Raw genomic sequence first — 25,088 nt, forward strand, 5'->3', positions numbered from 1 at the left:
GAATAATACCCCAATACAGACTGTATGTAAAATAAGAGAATTTTTTTCATACTGGCCTAATAAGATTTATACTATTTAGAAGTTTTACAGATGTATGAGCAAAAATGAAGTAAATGGCTAAACCTACTAAATACAAAATGCTGTAATTATTATACCTGTCAGCAATTACTCTGGTACATTCATGTTTAAAAAGTTTTAGGATAACAGCCCTGGTACTGCATTCTTCTGCCTTTATAGTTAACATTCCTTGCCAAATTCTAGAAAGGTCTCGAAGGTTGAAGATATAGTGGAATTTAGATGGTGTAGGTAACATCTTTGCCTAAAGAGAAATATTGTTAGTATTCAAAATCAGTAACATCTAGAAATAATCAATAATGATAAAATTTATAACTTTATCATTAGTAACACATACAAATAACAAAAATACTAATTTTCACTAAACTCTTTGTAAGAAGTCACCAAGAATATCTAATTGTTTGAAAGCAGGATCTATCACTAAATGTAGAACATCAAGATTTACAACATGTAATTTTTTCATGTGTTGCGCTGGCTCTATAAATTAAAAATTATAATTTGTAAAGAATTTCACTCCCTGTTCCTTAGCCATGGAGATTAAAGTTTTGGTTAACAATGAATGGACTGATATTTCCATTCATCTGTCTTGTATACTGAAATCTGTTATTTTCCAGATTTCATCTTGAAAACATTGTAGCCTATCTTCTGTTTTTATAAATGTTTTTTTCTTTTTCTTTTTCCTTTTCCTTTTTTTTTTTTTTTGAGAGAGTGGGGGGGGGTTATATTTTGTTTGGGTTTTTCTTATAGCTATGATCTTAGGGAGTAGTTGCCTAAACTAAATTAATAGTCACTCTATTCACAGATAAAACTTTCCTTGAATTTATACCTTTGTCCTCTGCCACAATACTCTTCCTGTTGAGACCAATTTTCCTACCATATCACATACTTCAGAGTTGAATGCTCTACAGGGATGGAAGTATCCACTGGAAATTATACCTGAAAATACAAGCCGCAAAAACCAATTAATCTCGGCTTGTAGGATATAATGAGGTAGGTCATGAGCTAGACAAATAGGTGCTTATTTAAAAAAATTACTTGGTAAAACATAATTTAAAATTGCAGATGAAATTACTTTTCTCTGTTGTCTATGGCTTTTCTGAATTAGCATAGAAACATTGGGCAGTAAGTGCTTGGTTTCTGTCATATCCTGTATTGACAGAATTACCAGAATTGAGAAATTTAGCAACAGAGACCATTTAGACAGTTCAGAGGTGGAACATTAACCTACACAGAAATAGCAGTGCTGATAGTCTTCAAGGAAAGAGCTCCTTCAAATGTCATTACTTTCTTAATATTTGTTTGTCCAAAATTAGGAAGATAAGAATTTAAAGCATTTCATTGCTCTTCCACAGCACTATTTTTGCTGTATCACAGGTTCAGTTCTTTTATTGGAAGAACTCTGAATTTGCATGATGAAAGTGAGAAAGAAAGCACACTTTTATAGATCTTAAGTCCATTACAAAGGGAAATAAATTGTACTAAAACAAGAGAAAAAAGTACCAAAAATTTTGTCGATGGACGCGTTGGATGGCAGTGTACAATTGAATACAGAAAACTGTCTTTTTAAACGCTGGGGAATATCGTTACGACCTCCTCCAGGATGGATCATTGCTGCTATTATTTGTACATCTACAATCGTAAGGAAGTCTCCAGGCTTATCCAAGCTGTACATGCCTCTCATTTCCATCATCTGACGGACAATTTCATTTGTTATCTGTAAATTTATGTAAGTTGTACGAGTTAGAAATTTATGCAAGAAAAGAAGAAAATACACCATGACAATTTAACTTCTTTTTGTAATTCCACTAACCCACAGAGAGATATTTTTACCTTAATCTAAAAACATATTGAATTATCTTCCTTAGTCATATGGAAGATCTTGGTTTACGTGATTTTAAATGGCAGGAAAATTGTTTCAGAGCTCTACTGCCATATAATGTCCAGAAAATGTGTTTGTATTCTTTTGAACTAAACAAAATTAAAGAAATTAACTGGGGGAATGTTGCAGTGCACCTCCACACTTTAGCAGGTGTTTCCATATTAAAAAAGAGTTTGAGTTTCACCCCTGAACTTTTAAGGAGGAACAACCAGAAACTTCTCACCATAATTGGCCCAGAGCCAGGGCAAAAGCAGCTGTTAGATCCTTTAGCTGTTCCTCAAGAAATGTAGATATTTCCTATTAGGCAGCATGCCAAAAATCCCTCCTAGATTGTTAAATACTTAAGAGAGAGCACAGAGTTTCTCGAGGCTTTTCTGGGTGTCTTAGCAGGTGCAAGGGACCTCCCTGCACTCCACACAGATTTTATTCTTTTGTTCTGTATAGTTTTTTATTTTCACCTTAATTAAAACCTTTTTGCATTTTCCAAAACATCTCCAGTCAGCCATCTCGCTAATTTTTCATAAGGCATTTCTGGGAGGCTGCTGGCAACCCTCAGAGCTTGATACACCTTTGTGGGGCTAATAACACACTAGTCTCATACAGAATTGTATCAGGGGAAAAATTGTTTTGTTCCTCATTTTTTTTCTGGAAATTCAGCTACAGATGTTCGAGCTGTGCTTTTCAGCTCGCTCTTGTGCCTCCTTTGAAGCAAAACAACTGATTCTTTCATGCTTCTTTTGGAAAGGCTATCCACTCTTCATTCTACTCTACAGCTCCATAGTTTGCACATAGCAAGTGCTCCAAGGAAATTCAGCAAGCCTTATTTATGTGCTCATATACCCCACCAAAACCAGCATGGTATGAGGCATGTAATCACAAACCATTATCCCATCAAAAATATTTGAGCCATGTCTTGGTGCCATAATGCAAGACCTAGTGGAGGCTTTGAATTTTTTATATCCTTTATTTCTCTCTCCAAGGTACTGGCCTTTCTCTTGGCATAAATTTATTTATCGGTGCTCTCAGACTAATGTCAATCTTGAAATTGTTAATATACTACTTTTTTGTTTTACGCTGATTTTTGTTTAGTCTTAAAAAAATAAGGAAGTGGAGATAATGTAAAATATGGCATCATTATATTACTTCTCATCAGTAAATCTAATTTGCTCTCCTTTTTAGTGTGTGCCAGTGGACCAAAATGATAAAGCATTTCCAATAACTAACAGTTAATTAAAATATTTGATTAAATATTTTAATTTTTAAATTTAATTTTATTTAATTAAATTTTTAATTAAATAAAAATTTAATTAAAAGTCCACTGATTCCCATGTGTGTATATATATATAACAAGCACAACAATTTGAGAGTAAGTAGTAAATATTGAAACAGTTTACCTGATCTCCCCATTCATTGATAAATGGCATATTGATATCATCAATAAAAATAGTCATCTTTCTGCCCCCAGGAGGTCCATAAGTACTTCCAACACGTTTGTCCACATAACTCTCTACTGTCCTCTGAAAAGGTAAAGAAACTTCTCATTTTTTATCTAAAGCAACAATATTTAAAAGACATTGTTGAAAAACCTGCTACAGCACTCAGCCAATGATTCCCTGTTTTTGTTAGCAGCTTCACCTTTAATTCAAGTATTAAGGAATCCAGCTCCTAAGGAATCCAAATCCTGTCCTGCAACTCACCTCTGGCTATCAGAGGTTTTTAAAAAGTTTCCAAACTTAGAAATTATTATTTCATTATCAGCATTATCATTTCCCTAACTTACATCACTTGTTTAATATTTGCAATACAACTGCAGAGCACACGGAGGCAACTTTGATTCCTTTAAATGATTTCCCAGGTGTCTTGTGAGGGATGTAAGGAAAAATTTTAATATTTTGGTGGCAAGAAAGAGGATGCAAAAGACAAGATTGATATTTAACTGAAATGTTTCTTCAAAGTTCTATAGCTCTACAGTCTTTCTAAAGATACATAAACAATGACAGAAAAAACACCTTACAAGACAGTACCAGATCTTTTCCTTAGACAAGTAATGTTTTTTCTATAAAGGCACAAATGTCACCCTATATGAGTAAAGCAACATGTGCTGTCATAAAGATAAAAGTAGTAATAGCATTTTTGCAGCAGAAAATAGACATCTTTTGTCCAATGTTTTTGTCCCATTTTTACAGCAGGATATTGATGAGTATTTTAAGATACAGACACACAGAGGACATGTGATTAAGGTGGAAAAGAGAAACTGATAAGCAATTACATAAGAAATCAAGATCTTTGTAGCATACCTAATGCATCCAAGATTACACAACCTTTCAAATAGCCTCAGAATGGTGACTCAAAATTAAAAGAAAATATCTTGAGTGTAACTCTTTCAAGTGATTAGAAGCATTTCACCTTCTTTTCTGCTACATCTCTCCATTGGAAATCAGCAGAGTCAACCATGCCTTGAGCTAACTCTCTGCTAAGGGAGCCCCTCCTCTGAGGTGCTGCAGGGCTGCAGCAGAGACAAGACACACTCAGGTCCTCTCATCCACCCTCTGAACCAGAAATGAGCAAGTCTGGGATTTGTTTCCAAGAGGGTTCTAAGGACCCATAATATGCTTAGTAAAGGACCCTGGGACAGAGACACTGACTGTTCAATAGGCCTTGCCTGCATGAAAGCCTTGCATGCCTTATTCTGTCTCCGTTTGACACAAACCACTACCAGAGATCTTACACATAATAATACCTGCTGGGAAAAACTCAGCAGCCATTCTGTGAGTCTGGAATTTTTTTAAAAATAGGTGTCTAATCTAGTATTTTTCACCATTTTCATAATAACATTTACATTATCTTCTTAAAAAAGATGCCTAACTTTGGAAGGGAGTTTGCAATTCCATTCCGTTAATAGATTTTTCAATCTATTGAAATTCTAAGAAATATTCCAAAATGATTTTTTTTTCATACCAGAGGCTCATGATCATGAATTCATTGCATTGAATTGGTAATGAAGCAAATTTAATATAAATAATCCCATCCTAGCAAATAATTATTATCAAATCATACCATAGTGTTATAAAACATCCTTTTGATCACTTGAAAAAAACTAGGTACAGCATTTTTTTTCTATTTATATGGATTTTTACCAGTTACATTGGGAAAGAGAAATTTCTACAAAGTTGTCATACCAGAGGTCTTTAAAGACTGAGTTTCTGATGCTGTAGTTACTCCTGAGCTGAGGAAAAACAAAATTATCTAAAGGTTGAAATCTGTTCTTTATTCAACAAAAATTAAAATTAACACTGTATACTAAAAAATTAGAAAAAATCCAAAGTATAAAAAAAAAATCTAAAAAGAAAACCAAAGGTCTTTAGCAAAAAAATTTGATTCCTATAATTCCAAAATGAAAAACCACACAGGATTCAGGAATATTTGTATCTCTATGCAAATGAGTATATTTTACTTTGATCTGCAAAAATTATTTTTAATAGAATTTTGGAAATGTTGGAAGTGACTTAGACCAAAAAGATCCTTTAGAATTTAATTCTAAATCACTTATCATCAGAATTAAGTACTCTTTATACACTTAGCAAGGAAATGGTATGCAAGATTGTTTGAAATCTATATTTTTACCTGAAACATAAATGGTTCTGTGGCAGATGAAAAGTTTAGACTTTTTGACAAATGCTCTTCTGGATCATATCTCTTCATATATCCTTTAATCATGACTGTCTTTGCAGTCCCCTGTTCTCCTATGAGCAAAACAGCCTGTAACAGACATTTAAACCACATAAGTAATATCAAAACTTATATTTATATGTGCATAACAGACCTATTTTTGAGAAAAGAATAGTTTCTGTTTCTATTTTTAAATACTACATTTTTCATAGTTTTTTCTTGTCCCCAGGTGCACTGAGACCATGTGCATTTTCCATCCCACATAGATTCTCCAAGAGTTAAAAGGGAAAGGAAGAAGCAAGAATGTGCTAGAGGATTTCCTTCCAATTGCCAAACTTCTTCCAGTTTCCAACACATCTGCATCAACACTCTCTTTTAGTGGATGACCCTAAGAATGCTTCCTGTAAACTCCTTCTTTTATATTTTAAAGTTTTGTTCATGCACAAAAATAATTACAGAGGATCCATGTTAAGAAAATAAAAAATAAAAAAAAAAAAGGCACCACAAACAAAAAAATCCCCGCACAACCATATAATGATGCACCTGGAAAGCAATGACTAGAGACAATAACTAGAAGACGAGGAACAATTGTAACATTCTGTTACTTTTTAAGTAGTTTTCTACTTATTTTCTATGGCAGGCATAGAACTAAAATATGTAATCCTGTACTCACTTTCTTTTGTTTTGCAATTGTGTTTAACAAAAACTGAGTTCTGGTATTATCAACATTTGGAACCAGAATAGATGCATAGTCTGGGACATGATCTGTTGGATAAACAAATTCCTGAACTCTGTTGCTCCAGTGCTCCCAGGTACCTGAAATAACAAAAAAAAAATTCCAAAAAATCATAATATTCTGATCATGTTCAATATTTCATTAATAAAATAATTTTAAAAATAGATATTATGGGTAGAATACTACAGAGTATAAAAAGGGATAAATTTTCTCTAATCTGTCTAAAATGCACCTAACAAAGGACAGTCATGACCTGTAATTGGTCTACATCCTACTAAGTGTAGACATATTTAGTGAATTTATATATTCTTTCTAAATAAAAACCTTAGAAACTAAGAAACTAATTCTTACACTGCTGGCGAAAAATCACAGAATATGGCAATATGGCAATATGTGTATACTAAATCAGTGTTGTTGGCAAAAAAAACCCCACCCTAATCTGCATGCAAGAGAAATTAATTTCTTCAGAAGAGAACATACCTTGTCATGACAGTAAGATTTTTGTGACAATAGTTGTGTGTGCTAGTTAAACTAAAAAAATAGTTCTAGAAAACAGCACACTATTCAAAATATAAAGAATCAAAATATTCCAGTATTCTTATCATTCTATAACCTTTCAGATCCATGACATGTTATTAGACATGGGTAATAATTACTAAGCAAAATTAAAATCAGATTTCATTCCTTTAACAAAAACTACCACCTGTAAGAAAATTAAGCACAAAATAATATTAAGCTAGACCAAACTAGCCTAAGCACAAATTATCTACAAATTGTAGGCTGGCTAAATTGATTGAAAAGTAATTAGTAAGAAGGAAATGAAAAAGAAATACTAAAACATTAGCAAGGAGCACTCTGTGTCTTGTCTCTGACTTCTCTCATCTACAGATGTGCTGGTTCTACACTGTCAGAAAACCCGAACTCATAGGACTGTATAATAAGGACTAAACCAGTAACAGAGTTTTAAGATGAGTTTAAGAAACAATATTGGTTCTTTTTCTTACCCTGATCACTAACGTAAAACTCGTACATCGTCTGATTGCTGTCACGAGGGATTTTTGGTAAGTCTAATTTGTTATCACGAGTTCTAATGAAGGCTTCAAGTTTATCTCGACTGTCCAGCTCCAGAAGGGCACCTAAACTCCACATTATTGCAAAGATGAACAATTTATGCAGAAGTTGTGTCCTTGATACACCACGTTCTTCCTTCAATGGAATCAAGCCCTCCAGAAGATTAATAGACTGAAAATATTTTAAAATATGCATTTAGAAAATATCACATAATCACTTTTTTCACCTATATATGAATGCACATGCATTATTTGTATGTATTCAAAATGTAAATCAACACAGATTACAAAAAAATTAAATATAAAATTCAGAACAACAAACCCAACAAAATTTATTAAAGATGGCTATAGAAAATGGAAGAAAATTTTCAAAATTACTTAGGTAATTTGATCATCAGTTATCCTTTAAAATTATGCTCACAAAATAAATATCATTTATGAGGTAGGGTAACAAAAGTTTTTTAACTGATTTTTATTATATTCAGAACTCCAAGAATAGATGAAGCCCAGCCATTCTTTCCATTTTTAAGCATGGAAGAATTTTCAGCATCTTTCTGATGTATTTATCTCAATTCTGATACAATACATGTATCTATCACATTAACTTCTATTTTTTCATGTTTTAAAAAATAGATTAAATTATTCTGTTATTTGATTGCTTCACTCTGTTTCTAAGGAACTAGAATCCAGATGGTAGTAAAATAGTAACTTGTTATCTACAATTCTGTGATGTTGCTTATGAATTCAGATGCTTGACTGTCTTAAACAACCCCATTTGTACTCCCCTTCTATAAAGGCAGTGTGCAGCATATTGTTTCAAAATATGCTGCACACAAAATTGGCTTGTGGTGGTGCTGGGATAGTACTTCCTGTTGGTACACTCTTTGGCTTGTGATTTTCTAAACAATACACACTTATTCTGCTTTTATAATCCCATGTGTTTTTTTCCATCCTGAAAATAGCAAGTCTGGTCTTGAGCCTACACAAACTTTTATTGTCTATTACAGCCTTTGGCAAGATGTCCCATAGGTCTGATATTCATGGCACTGAACAGTTTGTTTTCTTCCTGTGTGAAATCCTTCAGGCTTACTTTCACTGAATTTCATTTGCCATTTTATTACCTATTTATTCAGTCTCATAAAATCTGTCTACAGTTCTTCATGGTTAGTTGTTTTGTCCTTAATACCCTGAACAATCTAGTATCGTCAATAAATTCCTTCACCTAAAACTTTTCCAAATTGTTTATGAACATTTTGAACAGCACTTATCCAAGCAAAGGTGCCTCAGGACCATTGATAACCTCTGTCCTTCCCAAGAACTGATAATCCAGTCACACATTTTCTATCTTCCAATACGTTGTTTATCTAGAAATTAAACTCCTATCTTCTGCTATGACTATTTAGCATCCATGTAAACGCCTGGTAAAGAACGATGTCAAACACTTTTCTTTGATCCTTCATGCAGATCAATCAGATCTCCTTTAGCTACAAGTTTACTGACTTTTCCAATAGGCTCATAAGGCAGGATAACTCCAAACAAAAAACTGGTGTTAAATCTCCTAAGGCAAATGATATTTGTCTACCTAATGAGGTGGGCCAGAGGATGCATAAAGAGTTAGAAAGTCAGTGGAAACTACAAGGAGGAAAGCAAAGGTGAGATCACATTTATATGAAACCATTATAAAGCTGTTGTACATGAATAGGCAACTTAAATTGTGAATGCTAACAAATGGCACATAATCAGTAAATGTGCATGTTTGGTGAACATCCAAAACTGAGCTTTGGAACTCAAATACAAGTCTGCAACTGCTTTGATTTGCTTGTAATAGTTGAGAACGCATGAACTGAACAGAAGCAGCATGTGCTAAATACTACAACTGCTAAAGAGACTTAAGACCCAATAAATCAGGAGGCTGATAAGGTACAGGGCTTCTGCACAGAGACCATTTATGGCACAGATGGGATGTTAAGGTACAAGTAGGGTAAAAATCTCTGGTGTCGCTGGCTCTTAGATAACATCAGCATTGAGCCCTGCTAAGAGTTACTGACTGGGTCACAGATGGACAGAAACTCACCAGAGATTTTCATTCACATGAAGAAACATTCAATACAGCTTAAATCAGGGAAATATTTCCCTGATCAAGCAGCATGAACAGACCACTGACTTGCTGACACTTCCTAACAAGCGCTAATCAAAAATAACATAAACTTTTGATCACAGGAAAAATCTTCTGTGAAGACAAACTCAGTTCAGTCAGAGGTTTCACAGATATGAAATGTAAAAGAAAAATGACACCTCTCTCAAAAACATGCATTTTACATCATAAAATGTTTAGTTCAATTGTTTCTGCCTGGGGACTTTAAGATACTCTACTTGCACTTGATACTGGACAGTTAAGCTCTCCAGCATTTACAGTGGCTATTAGTTTGCAGTAAAATACTTCACAATCTAGAAAATCTGAAACTAACTCTCTAATGAACAGCAAAAAGATATTGGGTGCAAATTTGGTAGTTTAACATCAAACTGGAGTGCTATCCACAACATTATCTTGTCTTCTTCAAGGACACTACTGAATTTTTTATGAGTGTGCCAAAATAAAACGGAGATTACATGGACAAATGGAAAGTCTGGAAACTTAGAATCTGCAGATGACAACAGACCCATAAACAAATCAACTGGAGATATGCAGTACAGGACTGACAGTTTTGCAAAATCTGCCTAACACAAATTTATATTATTAATAAATCACTGATATAGTCTGGACTCCACTCAAAGTAGAATTCCAACTGATAGGAAAGGAGAGGCAAAAATTACTACATTGACCTTGAAAGAGCTGATGGACAGAATTACATCGATTACACCTGAAGGTAAAAAGATAAATAGAATTATTATTCTCTCTCTGCTGACACTGCCAGTAAAGATCTAGTGACCCTTACCACAATATTTTGGTAGTAAAAGAACCAAAATGAATCCACTAGCTTATTAAACATCTGCTTCTGGATATTTCCTAAATCCTGCAAATTCCTGTCATTAGAAGACTAGCCTAGGTATGAAGTAATACAGAGAAGAAAAATTTTCTTCACACTTCTTCACATTTCCTCTTATATTGTTCAAGAAACAAATATTGATTTTGAGCTTTTCTTTGTCAACAGGCAATATTTTCAAATTAAATTTTATGGCTATCAAATGTTCTCCTTGCTATTTCCTCACTTTTACTATTGTCAGTCAATTCATACAAACTCATACAGTATCTGTTTTACCTGCATAATGTAGTTACATTCCAGAAGCTCCATTTTGGGGTTAAGGTTCAGTCTCATATATGTATATGCTTGTTCAAAGATTCTGTCATACAAACTTTGCAAAAGTTCAGCTTCTTGGGCAGTACGTTTTTTCAGCCATGCCTGAAAAAACATCCACAATAATGCTCCGTATAAAATGTATACATATATATAGCAAGGAGTAATAAGGAGCAGCCAGCAATAATTATCTTACCTGCAATATTGGCCTCCAGCTGAGGACAGAAGAACTGATGAAGACCATACCCATTCGAGAAACTGTGGCTGGAGAGGCATTCTCGATGTTGTGGACCTCAAATAACAGCTTACATGAAGGAGACATAGGAATTCGATCTCCATTTGCAAGAGTGAGGGTCTTGTTATCATCCAAAACTGAATTTAAATTCTCAATCCAGATTGCGTCTACAGGACCATCTAAAACCAGAAACACATTTTCACCTGGAAAAATAATCAAATGAGAGATAGTTCATATCACATTGCTGAAAAAACAAGAAAAGATGGTTTGTAACTTAAATGTCATATAAAAAATTATTTTATTTATTGTAACTTATGCCATCTATATGGGTGCTCATTACTGAATAAACTGCATACCTAGTTAAGGAAATGTTTTTGAAACAATTGGTAGCAAATGAGGGAGAAAATAAAGCTTTACAGTGTTGAATATTTGTTACCTTGGCTGGCTTCCAGATAGAAGCTGTGCTACTCTCTCTCTACCCTCCCTCGACAGGACAGAGGGAGAGAACACAGTGAAAATGTTTGTGGATTGAGATAAAGACAGGGAGATCACTCGACAGCTGTCATGGGCAAAACAGACTCAACTTGGAAAATATTATATTATTTTATTGCAAATTAACATAGATACAGATGAGGAGGAGCAAAGACAAACACCTAGAACACCTTTGTCCCATTCCATTTTCTTTCTCCAGATTCAACCTCTTTCTTCACAACCTTAATCTAACTCTTCCTCCTTCCTCCTCCTGCTCCAACCCTACTACAGTGGCACAGGGAGGTTGGAGAATTTAGTATTTTGTTGCTACAATCAGGGTTCTTTGACCAAGAGATGTGGAATCGTCACAGATCCCTCTCAAGCTAGTGAAGCCTATGCTCACTCCTCTGTTCTTAAAATCTGGTTATTTTTCTTAACTCTGAAATATAAACATAGATGTAAATACCTACATTTTGACAATTAAATTTAAAATTCTGGCTTCACTTGGAATATAGAAATTTTCTAATATAGAAAACATATGCATTTTCAATGTAAGAAATTCAATTATCTTTTAAAATTAACATCCTTCTAGGAAGGTTCCCTTGAAGAATTTCCCTCCTTTAATATATTTATATATTCATACAAATGAAACACTGTGAAAAGGAATTCCAGTATGCCAATCCTAAAATATTGAAATATAAATACGGGCAATCAATGTATGTAAAACCATGAAAATAACATTATTATAAAGATAGTGCATTAGGACAAGTTAATCTAATTTATGGTTTATCAGCTTCCAAGTAACATATCTACACTGTAGAACTGAAGTGGCAAGAAAATGAAAATTTTTTTTCATGTAGATATACTACTGAAATAATAAATCTTTAAACTGGTGTCCTTTCTTAAGAGGTGTAATCTCATCTCATGTGTTCTCTATAGTTTTCCTCAAGAGGAACATTTGTGAATTCAATATACTTTTTCCACTACTACATACTCAAGATACATTTTTATGATACCAAATGAAAAGCATTTATATACCCTTTTTGGTTTTCAGTGTTTTCCTCCACAGAGTAGAAAATATTCCATCTGTCCAGTCATTAGTTGCAGCATCTAGCTTTCCAAACATTTGAGGAGCAGTAATAGCTTTGGGGTTCATGCGCATTTCCTTATGAGGTTGGCCACATTCTGTGAGTGCTCTCATTAAGATAGTTATGACCATTGTTTTTCCAGATCCACTAGGTCCAAGTGTCATCAACCCGTGCCGTACTAGATTAGTTTCATACAACTATTAACAAAACCAAAATAAAATGTTTCAATTTAAAAATCAAAATAAAAAAATTTGCATGCTTTAGAAAGATTTTTACTTCCACTTAGTAGTGATTAAGATGCATTAGATGTACAAGTTGTATGCTTAGGACTGAACTTAGCATCCGGGGGCTGAATTTTAGTGTTTTGTGAAAGAGTACATATCTTCAGTTCCTAATCTTTTTAACACTAAGCAAGTTTATGGTTCACAGAACTAAATCTTACCTAAACATTTTTAAACAGCTGAAAATAGTTTTAGGAGGTTTGAAAAAGGGGTTTCTGTATTACTCAAAAGGAAAAATGAGTAGTAGCAAAACATTAATGCTACAGAAGTATGAGTAATTACTACAGTGCTGAAATACCTGAGTTTATGAAACAAACATAGGGACTGCACTTTCTCCAGAACTGTGTATGAGTTCAGTCTCAGGAGAGTTCTCTAATGAATTTTCTATTTGTGTCTTAGTATTAGGTTTTCAGTGGAAGTGTTAGTCTGCCTATACAAATATGAATGAACAGAATGGCAGAAAACAGTGGTAGTCTTCCTGGGTGCCAAAATCTTGTAAGATGAAGCATATACAGTTCTTCCTCTGCAAGCTGAATAAAGGCTTGTATCAGCCCAGGATGAAGATCCACAGGCACCACAGTGCAAGTCCCTTGCACTGTCTTGGTCCCATTGGTCTTCTTTAGTATGGTGCACAAACAACCTTCAGTTTTTCCCATATTTGATGTGCGGGTTCTTGGGTAAGACACTGGTCTAGCCACTAACATATTGTTCTGACTCCTGATTGTGAAGAAAGTTTTAGAGAGAAAAAGTTCTACCTGCACAAGCTTAAGATTCCACGGTGGATGGTTAACCAATCCTGCCTCTTCAACCTGGTGAGCTACTGCAGCCTGAAGCTGATCATAGGTGCTGCTGTCCAGCTGCAACCCCGGGAAGAGATCATTGATAAGACTGAGAAACAAAGGCTCATCTTCATCTATCTGAAACAAAAAAGGTATTAAATGTTTAAAGGATGGTTATGCTAAAAACGTTTCCAAATCAAAATTAGTCTCTGTTTTTAAAGAATGAGCAGATGATACAGATACAGATACAGATACAGATTTCTAGATACAGATGCTTACAGACAGCTAACAGGAGAGCTCACTACAAAAATAGCATTTTGAAAATGTCATCCACAAGCCATGCAAAAGATAAATTCAGAATTGAAAGAAATTTCCCACTGAGTAGACACTGGAGTCTATTTATAAAATTGATTTGTAAACCACTTACAGCATTTATTGGAAAGAACATCCTATCTGGAAAGAAATATTTAAAAATCTGATTTAGTGGATACTCATTCAATTTACTTATGATACATGGTCAGTCTGTGCACAAGTCGGGACACTGAAAGTCATATGCAGAGGTAAGCCACCACTAATCTATTTGAACCTTTGCATAATGAACACTCTTTACAAGTCTAATAAACTCTCAGTGCTGTTTAATGATAACATGAAAGTGATAATGTTTCAATTTTAAAAGAAAAGAAGGTTTGAAATTTTTTTGATCTCATGCAAAACCCATGAAATATCTATTAGGCTTGCCTCTACGTGGTTCTAAAATATTAGATTAGATTCTTACCAACTTAGAAAGATTCATATCTCTTAACCCTCTCATGACAATACTTAATTCGCCTTCAGTTGGCCTGGCTCTCTTTTGAGCTCCAAGAGTCCTCAGTACTGAAAGGATATTCCTCAGACCAAAGTCATAATGGACCTAGAGAGTGGAAGAAGGCTTATGCATCAGTAACGAGTTCTCTAGCTTTATTTCATCAACATATCAACCTTTACTTGCATATTGTATAGTACAGTTGTCCTGCCTGGAAAAGGTGGCTAAAACAGGAATTTTTGCTGTTGTTTAGGAATTATTCTGTTCAAATAAATGAAGGATAATAAAGCTGTTTTCAGGAAGATGTGTGTGTGCTATTAGGTTTTTCTTTCCTAATTTAAATTTAATTGATTTCACCATTTAACATGCTATATAGAAAAAAATGTATAGCTCTGAATAGCAGGGTTCTAAAAACCTAATGGTTCCATTCTAGACCACATCTTTTCAACTTTAAGGCATCCTAAAGCAGATCAAGGCAATGCTACAGGGACATGAACAACTTAAATCAAACTAGACATTTCTCCTGTGGCTTCCAGTTTCCAACTTCTAACTACTTACCCTAGCCCTAGAGAATTCTTACAGAAAAATTACATGACTGGGATAATTTTTGTCTGGTTGACATGTTTAGGCAGAGAACCTCACGCACTTGCAACTAACTAAAAAGCATCATTTTTAACAAAAATGGTGCACATAAAACAACATATTCATGAATTAATGAAGTAATTTATTCAGGAATTTTATAGAGGTATTTGTTTAAATTACATTTAAAGTACTTCAATATTTTGCAAAAGGCATGGAAGTGATGTTTCAGAAAAAAATCTGCATAACCCAGAAAGTAGGAGGTTTTACTATGTAAATACAAAGAGAATACACAACATTACCTGCTTAGTGAGCTGCTCCTCACAAAGTTTATAAAGAACAAAGAATTTCTTAGCCAAGACCACATTATCAATAAATCCATAACTTGCAAGTTTAACCCTTATAATTATCTGAAATACAAATATTTGTAGGAATTCCATTAGTTTCTCCTGAAGACAGGTCAGCAAATTAAAATACATTTTTTCCTTTCAGTTCAGTCAGGGGTTATACCTGTCTATCTGGAACCATCATTGCAACAGATCTAAACTGAACTTTGAGATTTTCTGGTAGTTCTTGACGTCCTGCATATCCAGGATTCTAAATATGAACACATAATGCATCATTATTATTTGCAATAGTGAAAATAGCCTCCTTTTTACTGTTCAATAAAAATAAATGCATGTATAAATAATTATAACAGTTCAGAGTTAGAAGACTTGCCTATCAATTATTGTAATTTTAATCTTCCATACAGTAATCTTGGATTGCCACCTGCCTAGGCATTAGAAAACATGCACTTTAAAATTCCCTGCCCATGAGATTACAGGAAATAATGCTATGAAGCCTCAAGAATCCTGTGGTAACAAGACAGCATATTCTGAATGTTAATGTTATGGGAGATCAAAGAATTTTTACATATCCCAGTAGATACCCATTAGTCAAGACCTGTGTCCCGGGAAAATATCTTTCTTATATCTCCTTTAACTGAATGGGTTTTTTCTCCCCCTTCCCTACAGTATTTTTCTCATTAATACTGTTAAAGTATTAATTTTATTAAGCTAATAATATGTTAATATTATTTAAAATTCATGAATTATTAATGTATTATTATTAGCATTATTAAAGATGTGGTAGTAAAATGTATTAGTGTTTCAGTCCTCTCAGTGAGCACAGAGAATTCTGCAACTTTTGTCAAACTCTTCGTCTGCATGGTGAATAGCAATACAGCAATGAAGGGACGTAATTAGGAACACTTCCAATAATATTAAAGTCAAAATGAAGGCATGCCATCCATGAATAATCATATTATTTATGTATTGTGCACTTTAATCTAATTCCACAGTGACATTATTTTATTAATAAATCAGTTATTTTCACCTTGTCACTTATCCTCTATGTAGTATTACTTGTCACTTCTTTGAAATTGTTTCTACACTCACCATAGTTAGGAAAATTCCAAACTCTGGGTTTAAATCTACACAGTCTCCATCAGAAAAAATGAACTGCTTTTTTTTCTCTTTTCTTGCTGTTAAAATAATATAGATTTGTTGTGCTGCTACTGACAAGACAGGCAACTCAATTCGATTGAATTCATCAAAACATCCCCAGGATCCAGACTGCGCAAGACCTAAAACAGGGAAAGAAAAAGATATTATCTTCTGTCCTTCATGCACATTTGAATACCTGAACTAAATTACTTTTCCCGCAAGTAATTAAATCATATCAGTATTATTTATTACTCTTTGGTCAAGGCCTATCTTCATCCAATCCACCTGAATGTTTCCATATCTGTCTGAATTAATATTAGTTGATTTATACACAATGCTTAAAAGTGAATCGAAGTCTGGAAAAATATTTTGATAATTTTGGGCATTTGGTAAATATTTTTAATAGCTCATTCTATGAATGTAGCCTTTTATTGCAGAGCACCATTCAATTATTTGCAAAAAATTGTACTGTTAGTCAAAAAATTAAGTGACTTAGAGCTACAAAACATTAGTCCTAAATGTTGCCAAAAAAAGTCACTGTTTTTATTTTACCATTTTAAGTCCCCACTAAACAAGTTTCTCATTTAATAGTACAGGATATAAACAACACTCAAAGTGTGGATATGTCTATGAAAGGGAGAAACCCAGAGAAAGAAAAATAAATTAAAAGAGAAATTTAGAAGTACTATATTAATAACAAGAATATTTTTTGAACAGGATTATTTTCACAGTTGCCTAATTTCTGTTTGGAAAAGTAATGTGTGTTCAGTAGCACCTTAGAGAATTGTTTTTCCTTTCACAATGTTTTATAAGACAGTTTCTAACAGCATTTTATCCCAAATGATATTAAAGTACCAGCAAGCCACATTTTTTTTAATGTATACTGAAAGCTTGCTGTTTAATTGTGAATAATTTATGCAAGTCATTCAGGGTTTATTCGTGTTGCGCAGTTAAGGCTAAATCACTTTAAAGACATTCTGTCATGAATTTTGTCACTCAAAGATTTTCTAAAATTTTAATGACCTTCAAATGGGCAATATGTTTATAAACCCACAGCTTTTATGCCTCCTGCTTCCCAATGCATGCAATACCTAAATTACTCCAAAAAATGAGCTGACAGAAATCTCATGAAGTTCAAATTCCTTACTTAGACCAGAATAACCCCATGCAACAGTACAAGCCCTGTGCTGACTGGGTGGCAAAGCAGATTTGCAGAAAACGACCTGCTGTTCCATTTTATGACTAATTAAGCATGAATCAGAACTATTCCCCTGTAGCAAGGGAAGGCAGCTGCATACTGGGCAAGAGCGTGGCCTGCAGGGTGAGGCAAATCACAGGTCACCTCTACTCTGCACTTGTGAGATAGCAGCTGGAGTACCATGCTCACTTTGGGGTTTCCCAGAAGGAGAGAGACATTGATATATTTGCAGGAGTGCACCAAGTGGCTGCTGTGATGGTCAGTGGCTGGAGGGAGGACATGACACAGTGGCAGAGGCTGAGAGAACAGCATTTGTTGAGCCTGAAGACAAAGCAAAGGGAAAAGCCTATTGCTGTTGACAACCAGATAATAGGAGTCACTGAGAAATTGGAGTCAGGCTTGTATCAGAGGCACAGAGGAAGAACAGAAGGCAATGGATACATGTTTCAATGTGGAAGATTCCAAGCCAGAGGAAGTATAAAAAATGTGATAATGAGAACGATCATAACACTTGAGCAGAGGTGTTGCGGAACATCCATCCCCAGAGACAGCCAAAACCTGACATGAATATGGTACTGAGTGAGCACCCCGCTCTACCTGCACCTGCTAAATGACCTTTGGAAGTCTCTTTTGTCCTACAGGAAGAAATCTTACCTTTGAAAATCCTCCCCAAACCTCTGAAGTCCATTTGATCGGAGCAATTAAAGACTACTACGTATTTTCCCAGAGCTTTTCCCATGTCTTTCGTTGTTTCTGTTTTACCAGTTCCAGCTGGTCCTGCTGGAGCTCCTCCCATGTTCATTCCCAAAGCTTGTGCTAAAGTTATATAGCACCTACAAATATCAATTGAGGTTAATCTATTAAATTTTATTAAAGGGATAAGTGTGTATATATAAAATACAGATCAAGTTATGCAATACCTTTTACAGCCCCTATGTTGAAATACTACTTCTTCATAAAGCAATTCCATGGATTTCAGTGCAAGAGGTTCAGAGAGGTAAAAGGCACAAACTATAGCATTTAAACATTACTTATAAAAGAAAAAAAACCCAAAACAAATCAAACAAACAACAAAAGAAACAAACTCTGGTGTTAACAAGCTAAAACATCAATGCACATCCCATAAACGTATTTCTCATTAGCTTTTCTGGCAGCTATAAGGAGCATATTCTGCTGTTGAATCCTGCTATATCATCATATTCTGCAGCACCCTAACCTGTATACATTAAATTATGTTACCTTTCACTAAATCCTGAAGTGTGAAAGAATAAAATCTATGGATGGCCCCTTCTCCCATTATCAGTAAGAAATAGTTACAGTTCTAGGAAATAAAGAACGCTAAGCTTTACCTTTTTTTTTTTTTTTTTTTTTTTTTTTTTTTTTTTGGTCGTGAAAGGTCTAGACTACAGTTTTACTTATATGTGAGCCTTAGTTATGAATTTCATTCATGGCAAGGTAAGGAAAGATAATGCTGAAGGAATTAAGCAATGGGGTACCTTCACTGTCAAATCAACATAGTTTGGACACATTCTAATTGAAGTATTTCTGGTTTTAATCCATAATGGAACAATGTTCTGTAACTAACTGGTCCCTCAGTTTAGTTTGAATCACTGTAATTTATTACATCCAACTTGCACTGCAGGAACTTTCTTGCTTTCTATACAAGAAACTCTGAAGTAACCGGAAGGCTTTATCGACATTGCTCTACTTCAGTAAACTCTGGAGTAGAGTTTAAAAATTTTACATAAAAAATACTCAGTTGCTGAGGGCAATACAGTTCACTGCAGAAATCTACTGAACTGTCCATATTGCCACAATAGCAGCTCTACCTCCTGTGGAGAAACAAAGGTATTTATGAACCCATAGAAGCACATACACCACAAAGATATCAAAGTAAATGGTGGTAGGTTGGAAGTTGCTTTTATTTCTTGAGGGGACCTTTTTCCAAGGGAAGTATCTCTTGGTCTTCTATTTTCTCATTTGGTAAAAGTGACATCTCAGGAAAGGATTGAATGAAGAAAGAATTTGGACAAGGGAGGAAGCAAAGACATTCCCAAGAGGAAAAAAGAAATATAGTTCTTTGTTAAGCCACATTTGAAACAAAATGACCATTTACTTGCCTGGATACAGAAGAAGGAAGTGAAAGCTGAGTGCATACAGCTTTTTCTTAGACTTTCACAGAAGTCACAGAATCTTTAGAGAATCTCTTATTACAAAAGTCGAAATATTTGACCTAATCGTCTCTTCAGTATACTGCTAAATTAAATGTTACTATATAACCTTAAAACAATGGAATTCTGTTATTAAATGTTCTTTTTAAGACTGGTCATTGATAAAGGAATTAGTAAATGTACAGATTAGTGAGACTCTATTTTACCTTTTCTAAAAGAGCATATTAAGCAAATGGATCAGAAGGTTTTCGTGAATGATCTAACCCACACAGGACTTAACTCAGATTGTATCTCTTTAAAGATAAATAAATTAAATAAACACTATAGATATTAGAAGTACTCCTTATCTATAATTGCTTTTCTAACCTGTCTGTAAGAGGTGTTATAACCAGACGATCAGTGCAACCCAGAAATTCATTTTGGTAAATAAAATCAACATCTGTAATTGCTACGATGACGTGATCATAATCCTCTTTATAGTAGAATCTAGACTGCTTTAACCACTCAAAATCAGTCGGTGATTTGATGTTCATTCTCACCTTAAAAGAAAGTAAAATTATGTGTTATAACCAAGCATCTACACTCATTGCCTATACCAACCACGATAAAATGCTTATGTATATGTGAATGAGTGATTACTCACATTAAAGTTCCTGTGTGAGTAAACTTAAATACAGTAAGTATGACATAATATGTTCAGATGTATGCTAAAATGATATTTAAAAACATCCTGATCGCTTAATGCAATCAACCCAACATCTGCATTATCAAATAAATCTTAAACTGCTTTGGTAGGGCAGTCCACTTTCCAAGTCAGAAATGCAAATAGCACACCACTAAATCCACCAAACACATTGCAACAAAAAGCATGATGAGGAAAGCACGTGACTGGAGGCAGAGAAGCAAATGCTGTATAATCTAAAAAGCCTCTGGAAATATGTGAGGGACAGTGTTGAAGGAAGCCATTCCTCAAAGAATAAAGGAATGGTAACAATTTAGCACAGTCTCAAAAGTTCAAGTGTAGGATTGCAGCTATCTGCTGATTTTAGTAGGTTTTTTGTTTGTTTGTGTTCTGTGTAGTCTCCTTAGGAACGTGCAGCAATGTGCCAGCTGAGATTCTGTAAAGTCATGAGGAAATGATGTTACAGTTACAACACCCTCAGCAGTCTCAGCTTCTTAAGTTATGCAAGTAAGAGTAGTACAACTGTTTTTCAAAGGAAGGAAATACTTTGTTTTTCCTACCAAAAAATACTCTATAGGAAGACATGGGAAATCTAAATATTCTAAGAAAAGTGTAAATATTTGGCAAAAATATTAAGTTGACAGAACTAATTAATGTTATTCTAGTTCAAGGAAAATTGTATTATTTTTAGAGTGGTGAGATTATGGACATCTTTCTCTTTTATATGCATACACATGTAACTGTAGCTACCACATATAAGAAAGAATATTATGACAGAAAATGCATTTAGTTGTCAGAAATCAAAATCTATACTTTACCAAATCATCAAAAATGTCACGCTGATGCACATGAATGGTAATAAGTGTTTCAAATTTCACTCTCTCAAACTTGGAAAGATCCTGTGTGGTCTGGCCAATCAATGTATTCAGAATATCCAGAAATCTAGCATTGGTTACATCCATGACTTTTTTGTCATCCTTAGCATTGCGTAGAGCTTCTTCTCCATCACGTGTCCACAATAATTGAATTCCCAGTAATCCAACCTAAAAAATGTAATACATGAAAACTATACAAACTAATCACGTTGAACTCTAGCTGTGTTACAGAAGGCTTAGTTATAATAGGAACTCATGGTGTAGACAGTTCCAAAATAAAACTATATCTCATATGAATCTATCTCACCAGGACACCATGCCTGAATCAATTGGCTCTGCTGCACAATCTGCTGAGAAAGCATTTAGAAATTTTACAAAAATTCGTCACACAGTGAGATATAGTCAAACTAAGAACTAGTGCCAGTTTCCCTTCTAATCCTTTAGAGGACTCCAGTAATACAAACCTAAACTGGCTCTGGGGGGAGACTTCTGAAAATTTTCCATTGCCAATTTTCAACTAATTAAAGAACATTAAATTGCTGTGAATTTTCACTGAACATGGGATGGCTTGCCTTCTAACATTCTGTTATGCCTGGAGTACAGCCCAGAGAACATTAAACTACAAGTTATTTTGCTTTCAAATCTAGAGAGTTTTAGGATGTTGTACATAAAATACTGTCTCAGATGGGTTTTGATTTACAATACCCATAACAAAAAGGATAGACAAGCACAGTATTCACAAAGCATCAAGCCCTAAAAATTTTACCCAACATCTCTTTCTACTTTTCTGGCTCCCTATGCTTGTAGTGAGCAGAGTTTGTGTATTAGAAGACAGCCAGATTAATTTAAATGGTGAGCTATCATAGGTAGAGTCTAAAAAAAAAATCAGTTTTAGAATGACCAAATTGTCAAAGGACAACAAAACATAAAATAAATATTTGGATATGACTATTTCATGCAATCTATAACAGCAGCTTCTGAGCCAGGAAAAAGGCAGTTTGAAGAAAACATTTGTCAGTATTTTGCCCAATCTCTTCTCTCTTTTGTAACACAGCTTTTCTTTGTAAGAAATCCTTAGCCAAACCCTTTCAACACAATTTGTTGAACATAAGAATTTAGCAAGATGTGAGAAAAGATCTTCACAGGTGGCAGAGGAAAGCCACGTCAAAATCTCTGATAGTAAACAAGAGAGTCCTTATCAGTTCAAGGTAGTGAAAATTTTCAAATAAACTCTTGTGAGACAATACCCAATAACATAGTAAATAGAGCTTTAGGAAAATTCTATTAAATATTTAAATGCATTGATTTTTTGAAAAATAGTAACATACTGGCTGGTTTTAATATCTGCAGAATTTTTATTAAAAATTACACCCAGCACTGTACCAGTCAGCAAATTACAGGTTCAGAATTCATACAGGATGGGAAACAGTTCATTAATTTTTAATAAAATTTATGAATTATCAGTAAGATGGAGGAGTTTCTAGAATCCTTCAGCATAGCCTTGTACTGGGACTGCATTATAATAGTGACAAATATATGAATTATGAGGTCAATCTTGTAAATTATGAGATAAATAATCATAATCATAGCTCTTGCAATCTTAAATTACGAGAAAAATCAATTTGCACATGCAATTTTATTTGCAACTGAAAAGCATTCAAAATCCATTACAGAAAAAATAAGCTCTACTTTATATTTTCCAAGAGAACTAAAAAAACTAAATTTAAAGCAGATGGCAGGAAAAATACTGTGCTACACAGTGGGTATCAAAATCAAAGTGGTTTTGGATTACCTTCTACTGGACACATCTTGTTTCCTCTATGAAAAATTCCTCATACTGGCAATCCCATCTTTACCTTCCACCTGCCCCTAGATACAACCCAGACTGCACGCACATGTCCACATCTCCTGTTCTTACCTGTGCTGGGAACTGATTAAGAAAATTCAACAGCTGATATTCTGGGTCACTAATTTGATAAAATGCTGCCCTAATTATGCCATGCAATGACTTCTGCTGCATTTGCAATAAAATCTTCAGCCAAATTTCTACTGGTCCTTTTGCAAGTACTGGAGAGTCCAACTGTAAAATTAATGAAAATAAATGTATAAAATAGAACATATTTACCAACTGTCTGTTCAAGAATATGAGTTATTACATAGTTGCTTAATTTCTATTCATGAATAGAAATAGCTACAGATTTTACTTCAATTATATCCAAACAATTTATTTAATGAAGACTTATTCTAGTCTTGTTAACAACAATCCTTGAAATATTTATTTGTAATTAACAATAATTCACCTTAATACACACCTTGTATATTCAATAATAAAAAATATTTATCTATTAATGTTTCTAGAAAAGAAATGAGATAATTACTGGAATTTTTTCTCCTTCTCTTGATATGACTGCCAGTATGCGATCATAATCCTTTGGGTGAAACTCTACTTCATTTATGTTGTCAGATATGGAAGTCAGATGTGGCTGTAAGGATAATTCAGAGTCATTCAATGTAAATATTTAGCATTAGCAAACAGAAGAAAATCTTCCAAACAAGGTTCTCCTGCACAATTCATCTGAACCTACAGATGAATTTCTGGCCATCTGTAGGTAATTACAGAATTACAGAATGACAGAAATGGTTGTGTAGAATTTTATCTCTCTCTACTGTATTTTTAGAGTTTCCAGAGAGTATCTAGCAGGGATCACGTGGCTTAGCTCAATCAGCCCTCAGTAACAAACCAGACTAGCTGGAAGAATTTTTCAATAAGTAAAGCAGGAAAGCCTCACAGGGTCCCTTTACTGGTTTAGTTGGGAAAGAAAGCATCAGCGAATCACTTGATCAAACCATGTTCCAATGTTCTGAATTCTGAAGATTGTTTTGAACTACAAGTATCCATTTCACATTTTGTCGAAGAATGGAGAGCAGGAAACAACTTTTTTTCTTCAAGTGAACTTTATAAAAAGAAAACGTTGCATCCTATTTTATTAAATGCACCTCTGTATTGTATTTTTTTTTTAATATAAACAGAAAAATATCATTAAGTTCATACCTGGATTGTATGAGAATCACTTGCTTGTCCAAGAATTTCAACAAGTACAGGATCAGAAATAAAAAAGAATCTTGGAAACAGCAGCCTTTTCTTCTCTAAGTATCTTTAAAATTAAACACAATTTTTATTAAATTATTTCAGTTTGTAATTTTTCTATATAGGGGAGTAAGACAGACTGAAATACAATTACTGTTTCATACAAATTATTTACAATACAGTAAAGCAGTAAAAATCAAACAATTCATACCCTGTAAGTGATTTCTGACACACTTCCAACTGTTCATGTAAATAAGGGAGAATTTGCTCCATAGTATCATCTCCAACACAACAGGCAACCACATTTGGGTTTTCATGAGCTCGTTGCATTATTTTTACCCATGATTTGTCAATATTCTGAAAACGCTTTGCTTCCTACATATAGGAAAACCAAAGTATAATCTGTTGAAAATTATTGCACAGAAAGCTTTCAGTACACAATATCAGGCAAGCATTGTAAAGTTTACCTGGGGTAACTCTTTTGCAATGTCTCCCGCTACAAAAACAGCTTCAAGATAAATCCAGAGGTTCTGCACAACCAGCCATTCTTCAATTATGTGTGAAGAGTTGCCTAGTTTATGAACCCAGCTCTGAATTTGCTTTTTAAATGCCACATTATATCTAAAA

The 25,088-nt window shown here is 34.1% G+C and overlaps 1 protein-coding gene across 1 annotated transcript in view; it reads right to left on the bottom strand.

The window, feature by feature from the left end:
• The window catches only part of DNAH8 (dynein axonemal heavy chain 8), a 127,279-nt gene that overhangs the window by 55,062 nt on the left and 47,129 nt on the right, over positions 1 to 25,088 (bottom strand). Inside the window, exons 36-58 of the mRNA XM_063390866.1 lie at positions 24,929 to 25,082; positions 24,673 to 24,836; positions 24,426 to 24,528; positions 23,752 to 23,856; positions 23,292 to 23,453; positions 21,312 to 21,541; positions 20,183 to 20,350; positions 18,300 to 18,478; positions 16,400 to 16,587; positions 15,471 to 15,557; positions 15,263 to 15,370; positions 14,355 to 14,489; positions 13,556 to 13,717; positions 12,470 to 12,716; positions 10,922 to 11,163; positions 10,690 to 10,830; positions 7,364 to 7,601; positions 6,297 to 6,439; positions 5,579 to 5,713; positions 3,349 to 3,471; positions 1,576 to 1,789; positions 902 to 1,011; positions 156 to 319 (exon numbers count right to left, since the gene is read on the bottom strand). Of these exons, the coding sequence (XP_063246936.1) occupies positions 156 to 319; positions 902 to 1,011; positions 1,576 to 1,789; positions 3,349 to 3,471; positions 5,579 to 5,713; positions 6,297 to 6,439; positions 7,364 to 7,601; positions 10,690 to 10,830; positions 10,922 to 11,163; positions 12,470 to 12,716; positions 13,556 to 13,717; positions 14,355 to 14,489; positions 15,263 to 15,370; positions 15,471 to 15,557; positions 16,400 to 16,587; positions 18,300 to 18,478; positions 20,183 to 20,350; positions 21,312 to 21,541; positions 23,292 to 23,453; positions 23,752 to 23,856; positions 24,426 to 24,528; positions 24,673 to 24,836; positions 24,929 to 25,082 (3,702 nt within the window). The remainder of the gene's footprint in view (positions 1 to 155; positions 320 to 901; positions 1,012 to 1,575; positions 1,790 to 3,348; positions 3,472 to 5,578; positions 5,714 to 6,296; positions 6,440 to 7,363; positions 7,602 to 10,689; positions 10,831 to 10,921; positions 11,164 to 12,469; positions 12,717 to 13,555; positions 13,718 to 14,354; positions 14,490 to 15,262; positions 15,371 to 15,470; positions 15,558 to 16,399; positions 16,588 to 18,299; positions 18,479 to 20,182; positions 20,351 to 21,311; positions 21,542 to 23,291; positions 23,454 to 23,751; positions 23,857 to 24,425; positions 24,529 to 24,672; positions 24,837 to 24,928; positions 25,083 to 25,088) is intronic.

This window comes from Prinia subflava, chromosome 2 (assembly GCF_021018805.1).
Source record: "Prinia subflava isolate CZ2003 ecotype Zambia chromosome 2, Cam_Psub_1.2, whole genome shotgun sequence".
NCBI classification, from domain to species: Eukaryota; Metazoa; Chordata; class Aves; order Passeriformes; family Cisticolidae; genus Prinia; species Prinia subflava.